Source organism: Cervus canadensis, chromosome X (genome assembly GCF_019320065.1).
Source record: "Cervus canadensis isolate Bull #8, Minnesota chromosome X, ASM1932006v1, whole genome shotgun sequence".
In the NCBI taxonomy this organism is placed as follows: domain Eukaryota; kingdom Metazoa; phylum Chordata; class Mammalia; order Artiodactyla; family Cervidae; genus Cervus; species Cervus canadensis.
In genome coordinates, this window is record NC_057419.1 from 114074384 (window position 1) to 114085232 (window position 10849).

At 47.8% G+C, this 10849-nt stretch overlaps 1 protein-coding gene across 1 annotated transcript; it reads right to left on the bottom strand.

Annotated features, from left to right (window-relative positions):
* Positions 1-628: 628 nt before the first annotated feature.
* LOC122435806 (small integral membrane protein 10-like protein 2A) lies at positions 629-6407 on the bottom strand. Its single transcript, XM_043459878.1, has 2 exons — positions 5645-6407; positions 629-4091 (listed from the first exon to the last, which is right to left on the bottom strand). The coding sequence occupies exon 1, from the start codon at positions 6213-6215 to the stop codon at positions 5979-5981; it is 237 nt and encodes a 78-aa protein (XP_043315813.1). The 5' UTR covers positions 6216-6407; the 3' UTR covers positions 629-4091; positions 5645-5978.
* Positions 6408-10849: the final 4442 nt, after the last annotated feature.

Genomic DNA, 10849 nt, shown 5'->3' on the forward strand with positions numbered 1-10849 from the left:
AAATTTTGTCAAATTTATCCCAAATTACTAATATTTCTGCAAAGAAAACATATAAATGGCTACCAAACAAATGAGTAGATGCTCCACATCATTGAAAGTGTCAGTTGCTCAGTCATGTCCAACTCTTTGCAATTCCAGGGACTGTAGCCCACCAGGCTCCTCTGTCCATGAAATTCTCCAGGCAAGAATACTGGAGTGGGTAGCCATTACTTTCTCCAGGGGATCTTCCCAACCTAGGGATCAAACCCTGGTCTCCTGCATTGCAGGCAGATTCTTTACTGTCTGAGCCACCAGGAAGTCCAATTTCACATCATTAGCCTCAGGGAAATGCAAATGAAAATTACTGCTTCACACATATTGCTACTGCTGCTGCTGCTGCTAAGTCGCTTCGGTCATGTCCGACTCTGTGCGACCCCATAGACGGCAGCCCACCAGGCTCCCCTGTCCTTGGGATTCTCCAGGCAAGAACAGTGGAGTGGGTTGCCATTTCCTTCTCCAGTGCATGAAAGTGAAAGGGAAGTCGCTCAGTCGTGTCTGACTCTTAGCGACCCCATGGACCTACAGCCCACCAGGCTCCTCCGTCCATGGGATTTTCTAGACAAGAGTACTGGAGTGGGGTGCCATTGCCTTCTCCGTCACACATACTAGGATAACCATAAATTAGAAAAGAAAAATAACAACTGTTGGAGAAAGTGTGGAATCATCATACATTATTAAGTGGGACTGTAAATGGTGCAGCCTCTATGTAAAACAGTTTGGTGGGTTCTTCAATTAGTTAAACACAGAATTAACATGTGATCCAGCCATTCTACTCCTAGTTGTGGACCCCCAAAATTGAAATCAGGTGTTCAAACAAAACTTGTACTTGAATGTCCATAGTAACCCTATTCACAATGGCGAAAAGGTAGAAACAATACAAATGTCCATGAACATATGAATGGATAAATAAAATGTCATATATCCATAAAATGGAATATTATTCAGCCATTAAAAGGAACATACAATAATGTGAATGTACTACAGACAATGTGAATGATACATACAATAATGTGTATGAACTACAAAATATTATGCTAAGTTAAAGAAGCCAGGCATAAAAGGTTACATATCATATGATTCCATTTGTATGAAATACCCATAAAAAGCATATACATAGAGACAGAAAGCATATTTGTATTTGCCAAGGAGTGGGGTAGGGAGGTAATGAAGACTGACACTTAATGCACATGGTGTTCTCATCTGTGGTGATGGAAATGTTCTAGAATTAGATAATGGTGATGGTTACACATTGGGGATGTTCTTCATGCTACTGAATTCTATACTTTAAAATGGTTAAAATGGCAACATTTGTTATGTGTATTTTGCCATAATAGAAGACCCATTTCATCATAAATTTAAGGATTTGTTCATACTTTCTCAATCTGTTCCACTGATCTACATGACTATCTTTGTACAAGATTCATACTGTCTTGATTACTGTGACTTTATGACTTCTGAAATAGGTATGATAAATCCTTCAACTCTGTTTTCCTTTTTCAAAATGTTTTGGCTGTTTAAGGTGATATAAATGTATATTCCGCATACATTTTAAGATCAGCTTGCCATTTTCTACAGGAAATTCAGCTGAGATTTTGGTAGATATTGGGCTCAATCTACAAATAAACTTGGGGAAGGTTGCCATACTGAGTCTCCCAATCCATGAACTACCTTTATTAAGTTTAAATTTTCTCAGCTATGTCTTATAATTTTTTAGTAATTTTTAGTTTGCAGGTCTTATTCATATTTTATGGGATTCATCCCTAATGTTTTATTCTTTTGAGGGCTATTGTGTATCTAGTTGCTTTCTTAATTTCATTTTTGGAATTTTTGGTGCTAGTATGTACAAGTATAATTGATATTTTGATGTTGATATTGTGTCCTGTTGGCCTTGCTAAATTTGTTTATGGGTCTAGTAGCTTTTTTGTCTGTGCTTTACTTGATATTTTCTCCATACAGGATGATTTGTGAATAAATAAAGCTTTATTTCTTCCTATCCAATCAAGATGGATTTATTTTGTCAGGGTAGGGGGCTTATTCCATTTGCTCAAGCTTCCAGTACAATGATGAATAGAAATGGCAATAATAGACACCATGAATTGTTCCCAATATTAGGAACATTCTTTTACCATTAAATATTATGTATACTGAGGTTTTTTTATAGACTATTTGCCACGAGAATGAGTTCCTAACAATTCTAATGTTGTTAAAAGATTTTAAAATCACGAATGGGTATCAAATTTCACCGAATCCATTTTTTAAATCTTTTGGAATGATTATGTATTATCCCTTTGTTCTATTAATATGAAGTATAACATTCATTGGTTTCCTGCCATGACCCCACCCAATTATAGCCCTCAGGATGCTCCCCTCCCCCAGCTTCTGGCCACCAGAGTGGGGTCCAACAGCCCCTCTCCTCCAAGGGGGCACCACACCAGAAACAAGAGGCCTCTGTTTTTTTTTCATTGAACTCAAATAATTTTTTTATTAACTTAGATAGACACAAGATTTGACAACACTTGCAACAAGAACACTTCTCTGACCAGACTGCGCTGACTGGTGCAGAGTTCATCACACACAGAAAAGGGAAAGCTGTCTTATTCAAGTCAGTGATGGCGTAGAACCTCCACTACCTGAAAAAGAGACTGCAAATAAATAAAGTGCATAGAGAGCAGCAGAGGCCCAGTGAGGAGATGAGGAAGAAGCGGGAAAGCAGAAGCAGCAAACTACTCAAGATCAAAATGGTAAGAAAAGCAGTGGCAGGAACACATGCTGAGGACGTGTCCCTGCCCCTCCCACGGCCAATACCTTTGGGGGCAGACAGCCCCAGCCAGAGCCCCATGGGGAGGGGGGAATTCTCTGCAGATGATGATGGGTCTCTGAGCCTGGGGCCCCTGAATCTCCAACATACTTTCTCCACTTTGGGAAGCGGCCTCCCAGGGCCCAGGCAGCTCCAACAGAGCTGGGAGCCTGGGGAGGACAGGATGCCCGTCCCCCAGAGCACACCCACTAAACAGCTCAGCGCCTTCTGCAACGCACAGCCACTCCTGTGTGCATAAGCACTCACACACTAGTGCACTCACACACATGCATTCACACTGACACATGTATTCACACCCACACACACACTCTCACACCTGCACATTCACACACAGACATCCATGCATTCATGCATTTGCACTCATATCCACACACTCATCCACACTCACACATCCACACACACATCCCCACACTCACAAACTCAAGCCCTCATGCATGTGCATACAAACTTGCACACACATCCTCACACTCACACGTGCACTCAACATGCGCACTCACACACATATTCACACACTGGCACACACATATTAAGTAAAGACCCTCCCTAGTGCCCTCTGCAGGCCCTCTCAAAATGGCCCAGGAAGAGGCTACAGCTGGGGATCCAGTGACCCAGAGGATGAGATATGAACTTGAAAAGCGCACACATTTATGCATCAGCCCCAAGGAGGCCCCTGGTCCTCCGCTCCTCTCCTCCCCTGCAGCCCCACGTCACAGTCTCTCAGAGGCTGTCCCCAGAGCTCCAGGGATGCAGTCCGAAGGCTGGCAGGCTCCTGGAAGTGGTCCTGGAGGGACACAGTTGGGGAGGAGAAGGGGCCACCAGGACCAGGGGTTTCCAGGCAACTTGGCACAAGGGAGGAAGCCATCAGGACCCTTCCATCTGTGGGAATTTGCAGGGGACATGTGGTAGCCTGGGTGCCGCCTCAGGCCTCAGGGTGAGGCAGGCAGAGATCTTCAGCCGGGACCTGGGTGGTTGAGGAGGGCACATGGTGTGAGGCTCTGCCCCTCTGTCCCGGAGGCAACCATGCTGCTGTGGTTCTTAGTCCCAGGAACTGAGGACCAGGACCCCGAGCAATCAGTGAGGGAGCAGATGTGGATCTGGGATGAGGGGTGAGGGCCAGGGCCTCTCCCGGCTCCCCTCAGTGCCACTCCTGGTGCACCAGTCAGCAGCACAGCCAGGACCGCTGCAGGCCCATCCAGAGCAGCTGCTCCTGTGAGATCCTAGCAGGAGGGGCAGCCTGGGGACAGAGACATGGGGTCACACGTGGATCTCAGCTCCACTCCACCCACATGTATCCCTTCCCTCCGATTACACTCGGCCCCAGGAGCCAGCCAACACCCCCACCCAAATTGAGAGGCCTATGCCACTCAACACCAAGGAACTCCTGGTTAAGCCTTGGGTGGGGCTTGGATTGGGGTGGGGAGGCCTGACCGTGTGTGAGGGCCTTGCTCCCCAAGGGGTTCTGGGACTCATCTCTCCTGTGACCATCTCAGCTCAGACTGCCCCCCGGTTCTTCCCTGTGACTTGCCATACACCCCCCCTTCCCTACCACGGGTCTGTCTCTCTAGGTCCCTTGGGAGCCTGTGCTCCCCTCCCCCATCCCACTGTGCCAGGTCTCCCAGAGACTGGGGGGCAGGTGGGGAATGCAGGCCCAGAGGCAGGTTCAGCTCCCCCACTTCTGATCTATGTGACAAGGGCAAATGTCTCCCTTCCCAGAGCCCAGCAGGTGGGGAGAACAGAGCTCCCCCAGAGTGTCTCTAGCTCCATCCTTCCTTCCTCATGCCAGTACTGGATCACCAGGCCACCCCTCCCCTCAGACTCTCTGCCTGGAAGGCCCTTCCTCTCCTCGGGGTGTCAGGCCCTTCTCTTGGCTGCTCCCCAGGCAGCTCTAGGGTCAGGGGTGCCCCAGGCAGGGATTTGACTCTCTCAACAAGACCACAGAAGGGGCAGTTCACCTTCTATAACACCAGTTCCTGCAAGAAAAACATGGGGACTTGAGAGTTGCCTCCTCACCCAGAGATGTCCCCGTCTCCCCAGCTGTCGCCTACCCTACAAGCCTCTTCTCCAACTGCTCTCCCAACCCAGCCTGACAGCTGCCCTCCACTCAAGGAGACCCCTACTTTCCCAAATCCTCTGGGACACAGGGGCTGCTGGAGGCTGTCCAGGACTGGAGCAGCGCATTCTGTGGCACCAGGAGGGCACTGGTAGGAGGTGGAGGGAGAGTGGCTGAGACGGGGCAGGGCTGGGAGGAACACGTCTTTCCCGCTCTTCCCTGTCCCCTGATGCAAAGCTTTGGAGGGTGGAGAGGAGCAACAGAGACAGCAGGAGCAGGCAGAGAGCAGTCCCAGAGACCCACCAGGAGGAAGTCTTGTGAAGGGCTGAGAAAGAGACAGACCTGGGCTTGGGCCAAGAACACAACCATCCTTCCAGGCTGCCTCTTGAGGGGTGGAGGACAAGTGGGCCAGCATGCGCTCTCTTCTAGGGCTTTTTCCGGGCCTCTCCGGGGCCATTTCCCTCCATCCCCCCGTGTTCAGGTGACACTACCGGGGCCATGGGCCGAGGCTGACCCTTGGAGATGCCCAGGCAGCCGCCTCTCATCCCCAAGTTGGAAATATGACAAGGGAGTCCGGAGGGCCTGTGTGCACCCTGCCTTGCCTACCCTCGGCTCGGCAGCTTTCCAGGCTGGCTTCCACGGGTCCCTTCCTCCTCCAAGCCGCCCAGGGGCTGGACATCTAGATATCATGGCAACCGCCTCCCTCCAGCCAGCAAGTCCAACCTCTGGCTTCCTACCTTTTGGGTCAGGGTCAGTCATTCATGTTCCTATTGAAGAATTTCTTCCTTCTGCTCCCCTCTTCGGCCAAAGTGAGGCAACAGGTCGGCTGCACTCAGATAATTTTCTCGAGTTCGACGGAAAGGGCCCTTTTCGCTAGTTTTCTGTGCAGTTCGTCACCGGCCGCGACGTGGCTGGCCGGAGCCGGGGCTCTGTGGCTGCGTCCTCCGCGGAGGTCTAGGGCCTAGAGGCCTGGGCCGCCCCTTCTTTGGCATGTCCCGGCGGCCCGCGGCCCCATGACCCTTCATGCCGATGCCCCTGCCATCGCGGCCGGGCGGAGGTGGTAGTGGGCGTTCACTCGATCCGCACCTGCAGGCGCACGTTGAGCATCACCGAGGCCACGATGTAGAAATAGGGGAAGTTCATGCGCAGACGCCAGGCCAGGTCGAAGAAGGTGATCAACGTGCGCGTGAGCCCCTTGCAGAAGGCACCGTACGAGCCGCGCATCGCGGCTGAGCGCGCCAGCCGCACTGCCACGCCCGACAGGGCCGCTGCTGCCGCCGCGGCAGACAGAACCCCCGACGCCGCCATGGGCCCGGGCCGGCGCGGGCTCCGCGGATCGACCGCAGCACGAGCTGGCGGGCAGGTGGACTCGATGCCTGGAGCTCCTGGCAGACAGCAGTCCCGTCCCACCCCGCCCCTCCCCGCCGCGCCCTAACCTCGGTCTCCCCTCGGGGGGTGGTCTCCCACTGCCGCCTCTGCCACATCCAAGGCCAGGCCTGAGCTGCCCAGCCACAGCTCCGCCCCCTCGCCTGCACGCACATTAGCGACTGCCAGCGCAGTTCCACCCCTAACGTGGCCCCGCCCCTTGCCGGGTACCACAGAACCGCTGCCAGCGACTCTGCCCCACCCTCGGGATCCGCCCCTCCGACAAGCCCCGCCTCCTCCTGGACTCCCAAGAAGAGAGCCGGAGGGCCTGAATGGTTCGGAAGGCGCTGCCCTCCAGGGATCCTTTTGCGGAGTGCGCTATTCTGCAAGGAAAGCCCACCCGGAGCTCTCTGCCCCTTTGCACCATCCTCTTCCCTCTCTGTCTCCGCAGAAAACCGGGGCAGTCAACCCACAGTGTGTGTATGTGTGTGTGTGTTTTAGTCGCTCACTCGTGTCCAACTCTTTGCGACCCCATGGAATATATAGCCCGCCAGGTTCCTCTGTCTAAGGAATTCTCCAGGCAAGAATACTGGAGTGGGTAGCCATTTCCATCTCCAGGGGATCTTCCCGACCCTGGGATGGAACCCAGGTCCCTGCTTTGCAGGCGGACTCTTCACATTCTGAGCTACCAGGGAAGCCCCAACTTTTCTTTAATTCATAATTTTTTCCCCTGGTAACTCTGCACTATGGAGTTTCACCAAATCCACACGCACATTTTTTCCCTCTCTGGTATATTTGCTTGATGCTGTGTATTTCTCTATTCTTGAATTGCCCTATTGTCCTTACTTTTTACCTGTTGGGGAGCAAAGACTTTCCCTCTACTCTCTTAGCTATATACACTTCATAGGTCAATGAAAAAAAACTGACAACATTCAGATTTACAAAAAATGTATATACACTCCTTAATTTTTAATATTATTTCAGCATGGGCATCATAAGAAAAATATACCCAGAAAGACAGTGAGACTTGAGATCTTATAATACCACTTTGCCAAGGATAGGGGAGGGAGGATATAGGCAGTCTAGGAGACAGTAAATGATTTATGGAAAAATGAATGACTCCTTAGAAGCATAGATGGGAGATTTGATAGTTTGAGACAGAGTTGTCTGGGTTTGGTGTTGACTTCTAGCTCTCCTTGACTTCCCTGGTGGCTCAGATGGTAAAGTGTCTGCCTACAATGTGGGAGACCTGGGTTCAATCCCTGGGTCAGGAAGATCTCCTGGAGAAGGAAATGGCAACCCACTCTGGTATTCTTGCCTGGAGAATCCCATGGATGGAGGAGCCTGGTAAGCTACAGTCCATGGGGTCACAAAGAGTCAGACATGACTGAAGGACTTCTAGTTCTCCTGTGGTAAGAGTCAATATTTCCTGGTTGTTGAAACTTCCAAGGAGGGGATTTATGACTATTGAGTTCCTTTTAGAAGATCTGTCTTTAGGCAAATAAAGGGATTTAAGAAAAAGTTGTTTTGTCAGAAAAGTGAAAGTGAAGTCGCTCAGTCATGTCTGACTCTTTGAGACCCCATGGACTACCAGGCTCCTCTGTCCATGGGATTTTCCAGACAAGAGTACTGGAGTGGGGTGCCATTGCCTTCTCCTTTTTCAGATGACTTCAGCTAAAAATAATCAGTATAACTGAAGTGGCATATTTTGAGGCGGCATGTACTAAACTTCTTCATACCTTATAGTGATTTCTAAACACTTGTCTTAATCCTGTGTTTGCCCTGGATACTGCACAGAAATCACTCAGGTTTTCATCTGCCCTCATACATGGCATTTCTTACTGGTGTGTTTAAAAGCCCCTTTGTAGCTTCATTTCATCTTTATTCTAAACCAAGTCCAACCCAAACTTGACCATGTTTTCAAGACTATTTAAAGAAGTGGAAAAATCCTCATGTCTCCTTTTAGTCATAACTTTAAAACTTGTCTTTAAGAGGTAGTCACCACGACTCCATCCCAGTTTCACAAGGAGGGCTGATCTGAGTATTAAGGCTTTCTCAAAATGCCTGTTCAGCACACTTGAACATCTCTATGGCATCCATGTGACTTCTTAAGAAAGCCAACAGATTTATATACACTGATTAGACAATTGTCCTACCTACATGGTCAAGGGAAAAAAGGCAAACTTGAAGCATCAAGGACACCGAAAGAAGTGGTATGGACCAAGATTAATCTGTGGTTCAGTTTACCACCCATAAATGTATATCCAAATTCTATATTTGTGAATACATCCTTCAGAAGTGAAGGAGAGAGACTTCCCTGGCGGTCCAGTGGTTAGAATCTGCCTTTAAATGCAGGGAACGTAGGTTCGATCCTTGGTCAGGGAACTAAGATCTCACATGCTGCAGAACAATGAACCCATGTGCCATAACTAGAGAGACTGTGTCCTGCAAAAGATCCCACATGATGCAACAAAGATCCTGCATGCCGCAACTGACCCAACATAGCCAAATAAATAAATAAATAAATAAAGTTAAAAGCAATGCTACTGTAAGTTTAGAGAGTTGTTTCTGCAAACATTAGTAGATTATTTATTGGCAAAAGACCTTTTGTAGCTTTAAAACATCATTTTGCTACGGATTGCATTTCACTTACACTGAGGAGATAATGTCACCAGTATCACAGAAACTCCAAGTTATCGGGTGATTTTACTTGCAAGTTATTGCCATAGCCTAAGCCCTAAGGGTAGGTCACAAAATCAGGACGAGGAAGGGTTAAGGACTGAACCATGTTATCTTCTGAGAAATACCCCTCTGTTTACAGCCTGCTGTATAACACCAACACTATCAGGAGTAGGGACGAATTCTGTTGAGTAAGGGACAAGTGGGAAAGTAAAATATTCTGATTTGGTCTGACTCACCTTGGTTATGAAACATATCCTCCCTATAGGTCATCTGGAATTGCCCAGAACATTACCTTTCTTTCATTCAGTTATTCTTTAATGCCAAGAATTGTTCTAGGTGCTAGAAACATAGAAGAGAACAATGCCAACAGAATCCTTGCCCTCAATAAATTGACATAAAAAAATGCTGGCAAGTGTAGTCATGGAGATGTTGATTTTTCTGTACCAGTTTCTCAGTGACCAACCATTAGCTTCCTGGGAGCTGAGAGGCACGTGCGGTGGTGGTGGCAAGTGACAGCTTCCAGATCCTGAGATGAAAGTGCCAATGAATAAATCCAGCGGATTCTCCTCCCCACCTTCCTGATTGGCAGAGCAGGCTTCCAAGATGGGCAGGTTTGGAGATGTGACTCTGAGAGTTGCTCCTGAAGGACCAGTCAGGAATCACATCTCCAGGCCTCCTAGCAATTTCCCCTGGAAGCCTAAGCAATCACAACAGAATACGATGTAAATATGCAGCACACAACCCAAGGAGCTTCATGTGACAGCCCTGAGACTAACCCTATTTTCTGGAAACTCAACATTTTATGGAATCCTGAACATTAAAAAGTGTAAGAATGAAATTAAAAAGAAGCCGATGTTTGAGTTGAGGGAGACTGGCAGTACATTTGTAAATAAATCAGTAAAGGAGATTTTTCAGCTAATGACCAGGACATAAAGAGAATAGAGGAGTATCTGAGTATGTGATAGGATGTTTCATGGTAGAAGGAGGAGAGAACACTTTTATAGAAACCTGTCAGGGAAAAGAACTCTAAGATTACATTTGAGCTGAAATCCAAAGGGTTGTGGGAAAGAAATAGCCATGGAAAAGCTAGAGGAAGAGCATTCCAGGCTGAGGAAACAGCGATTGCAAAGGCATTGAGGTTGATTCTCCCTAGCGACTGTTGATGAGGTCTTTGCTTAAGCTCTTTTTGGTGGTAACATATTTTTTTCTGCAAAGAACGTTACAAGTCAGTAAGACAGGGGGATACACATGATGAAATAGTATGCTGTAGTTGGAAGTAAGAGACTAGACATACACACAGCAACATAGGCAGATCTTGACCAGTGCAAATGAAAAAAAGTAAGAAACAGGATGAGACCTATAATAAAGCACTATTCTGGTAAAAATAAAAATACCTACACAGGACGTTGGAAGTCAGGTTCTTCACTGTCAGAAAAAGAAGTTGCAAGTAAGCAAGAAGGAAGGCAAGAATAAACCCTGAGGTCCTGGACCACACTTTGAGTAGAAGGCTAAGTAACATGCCATTTTATGTTATCATCTACCCTTCCCCCACCACAAGAAGGTTAGTTCTAAGGACCAAGGTTTCTCTCTTTGTTCACTGATATATTCTAAGGGCTCAGAAGAGTTATCTGGCTCATAGCATTCAACAAATATTAATTAAATGAATATATAAATGGAAAGTATTTGGCAGACCGACTGGAAGGCATAGTGATGTAAGCACTTAATAAATAGTAGTAGTGATAAAGAAATAAGTCCATGATAAATTACCTTTGGGATCCATAAAGGGAGTCAGAATATAAAAGGCAGGTATCAGCCATTCCTAAAATGTTGCATGCCCATAAGACCAACACACTTTACTCAAGCAAGTCATTACTTCTGGGTTTTGTTTGCATTTG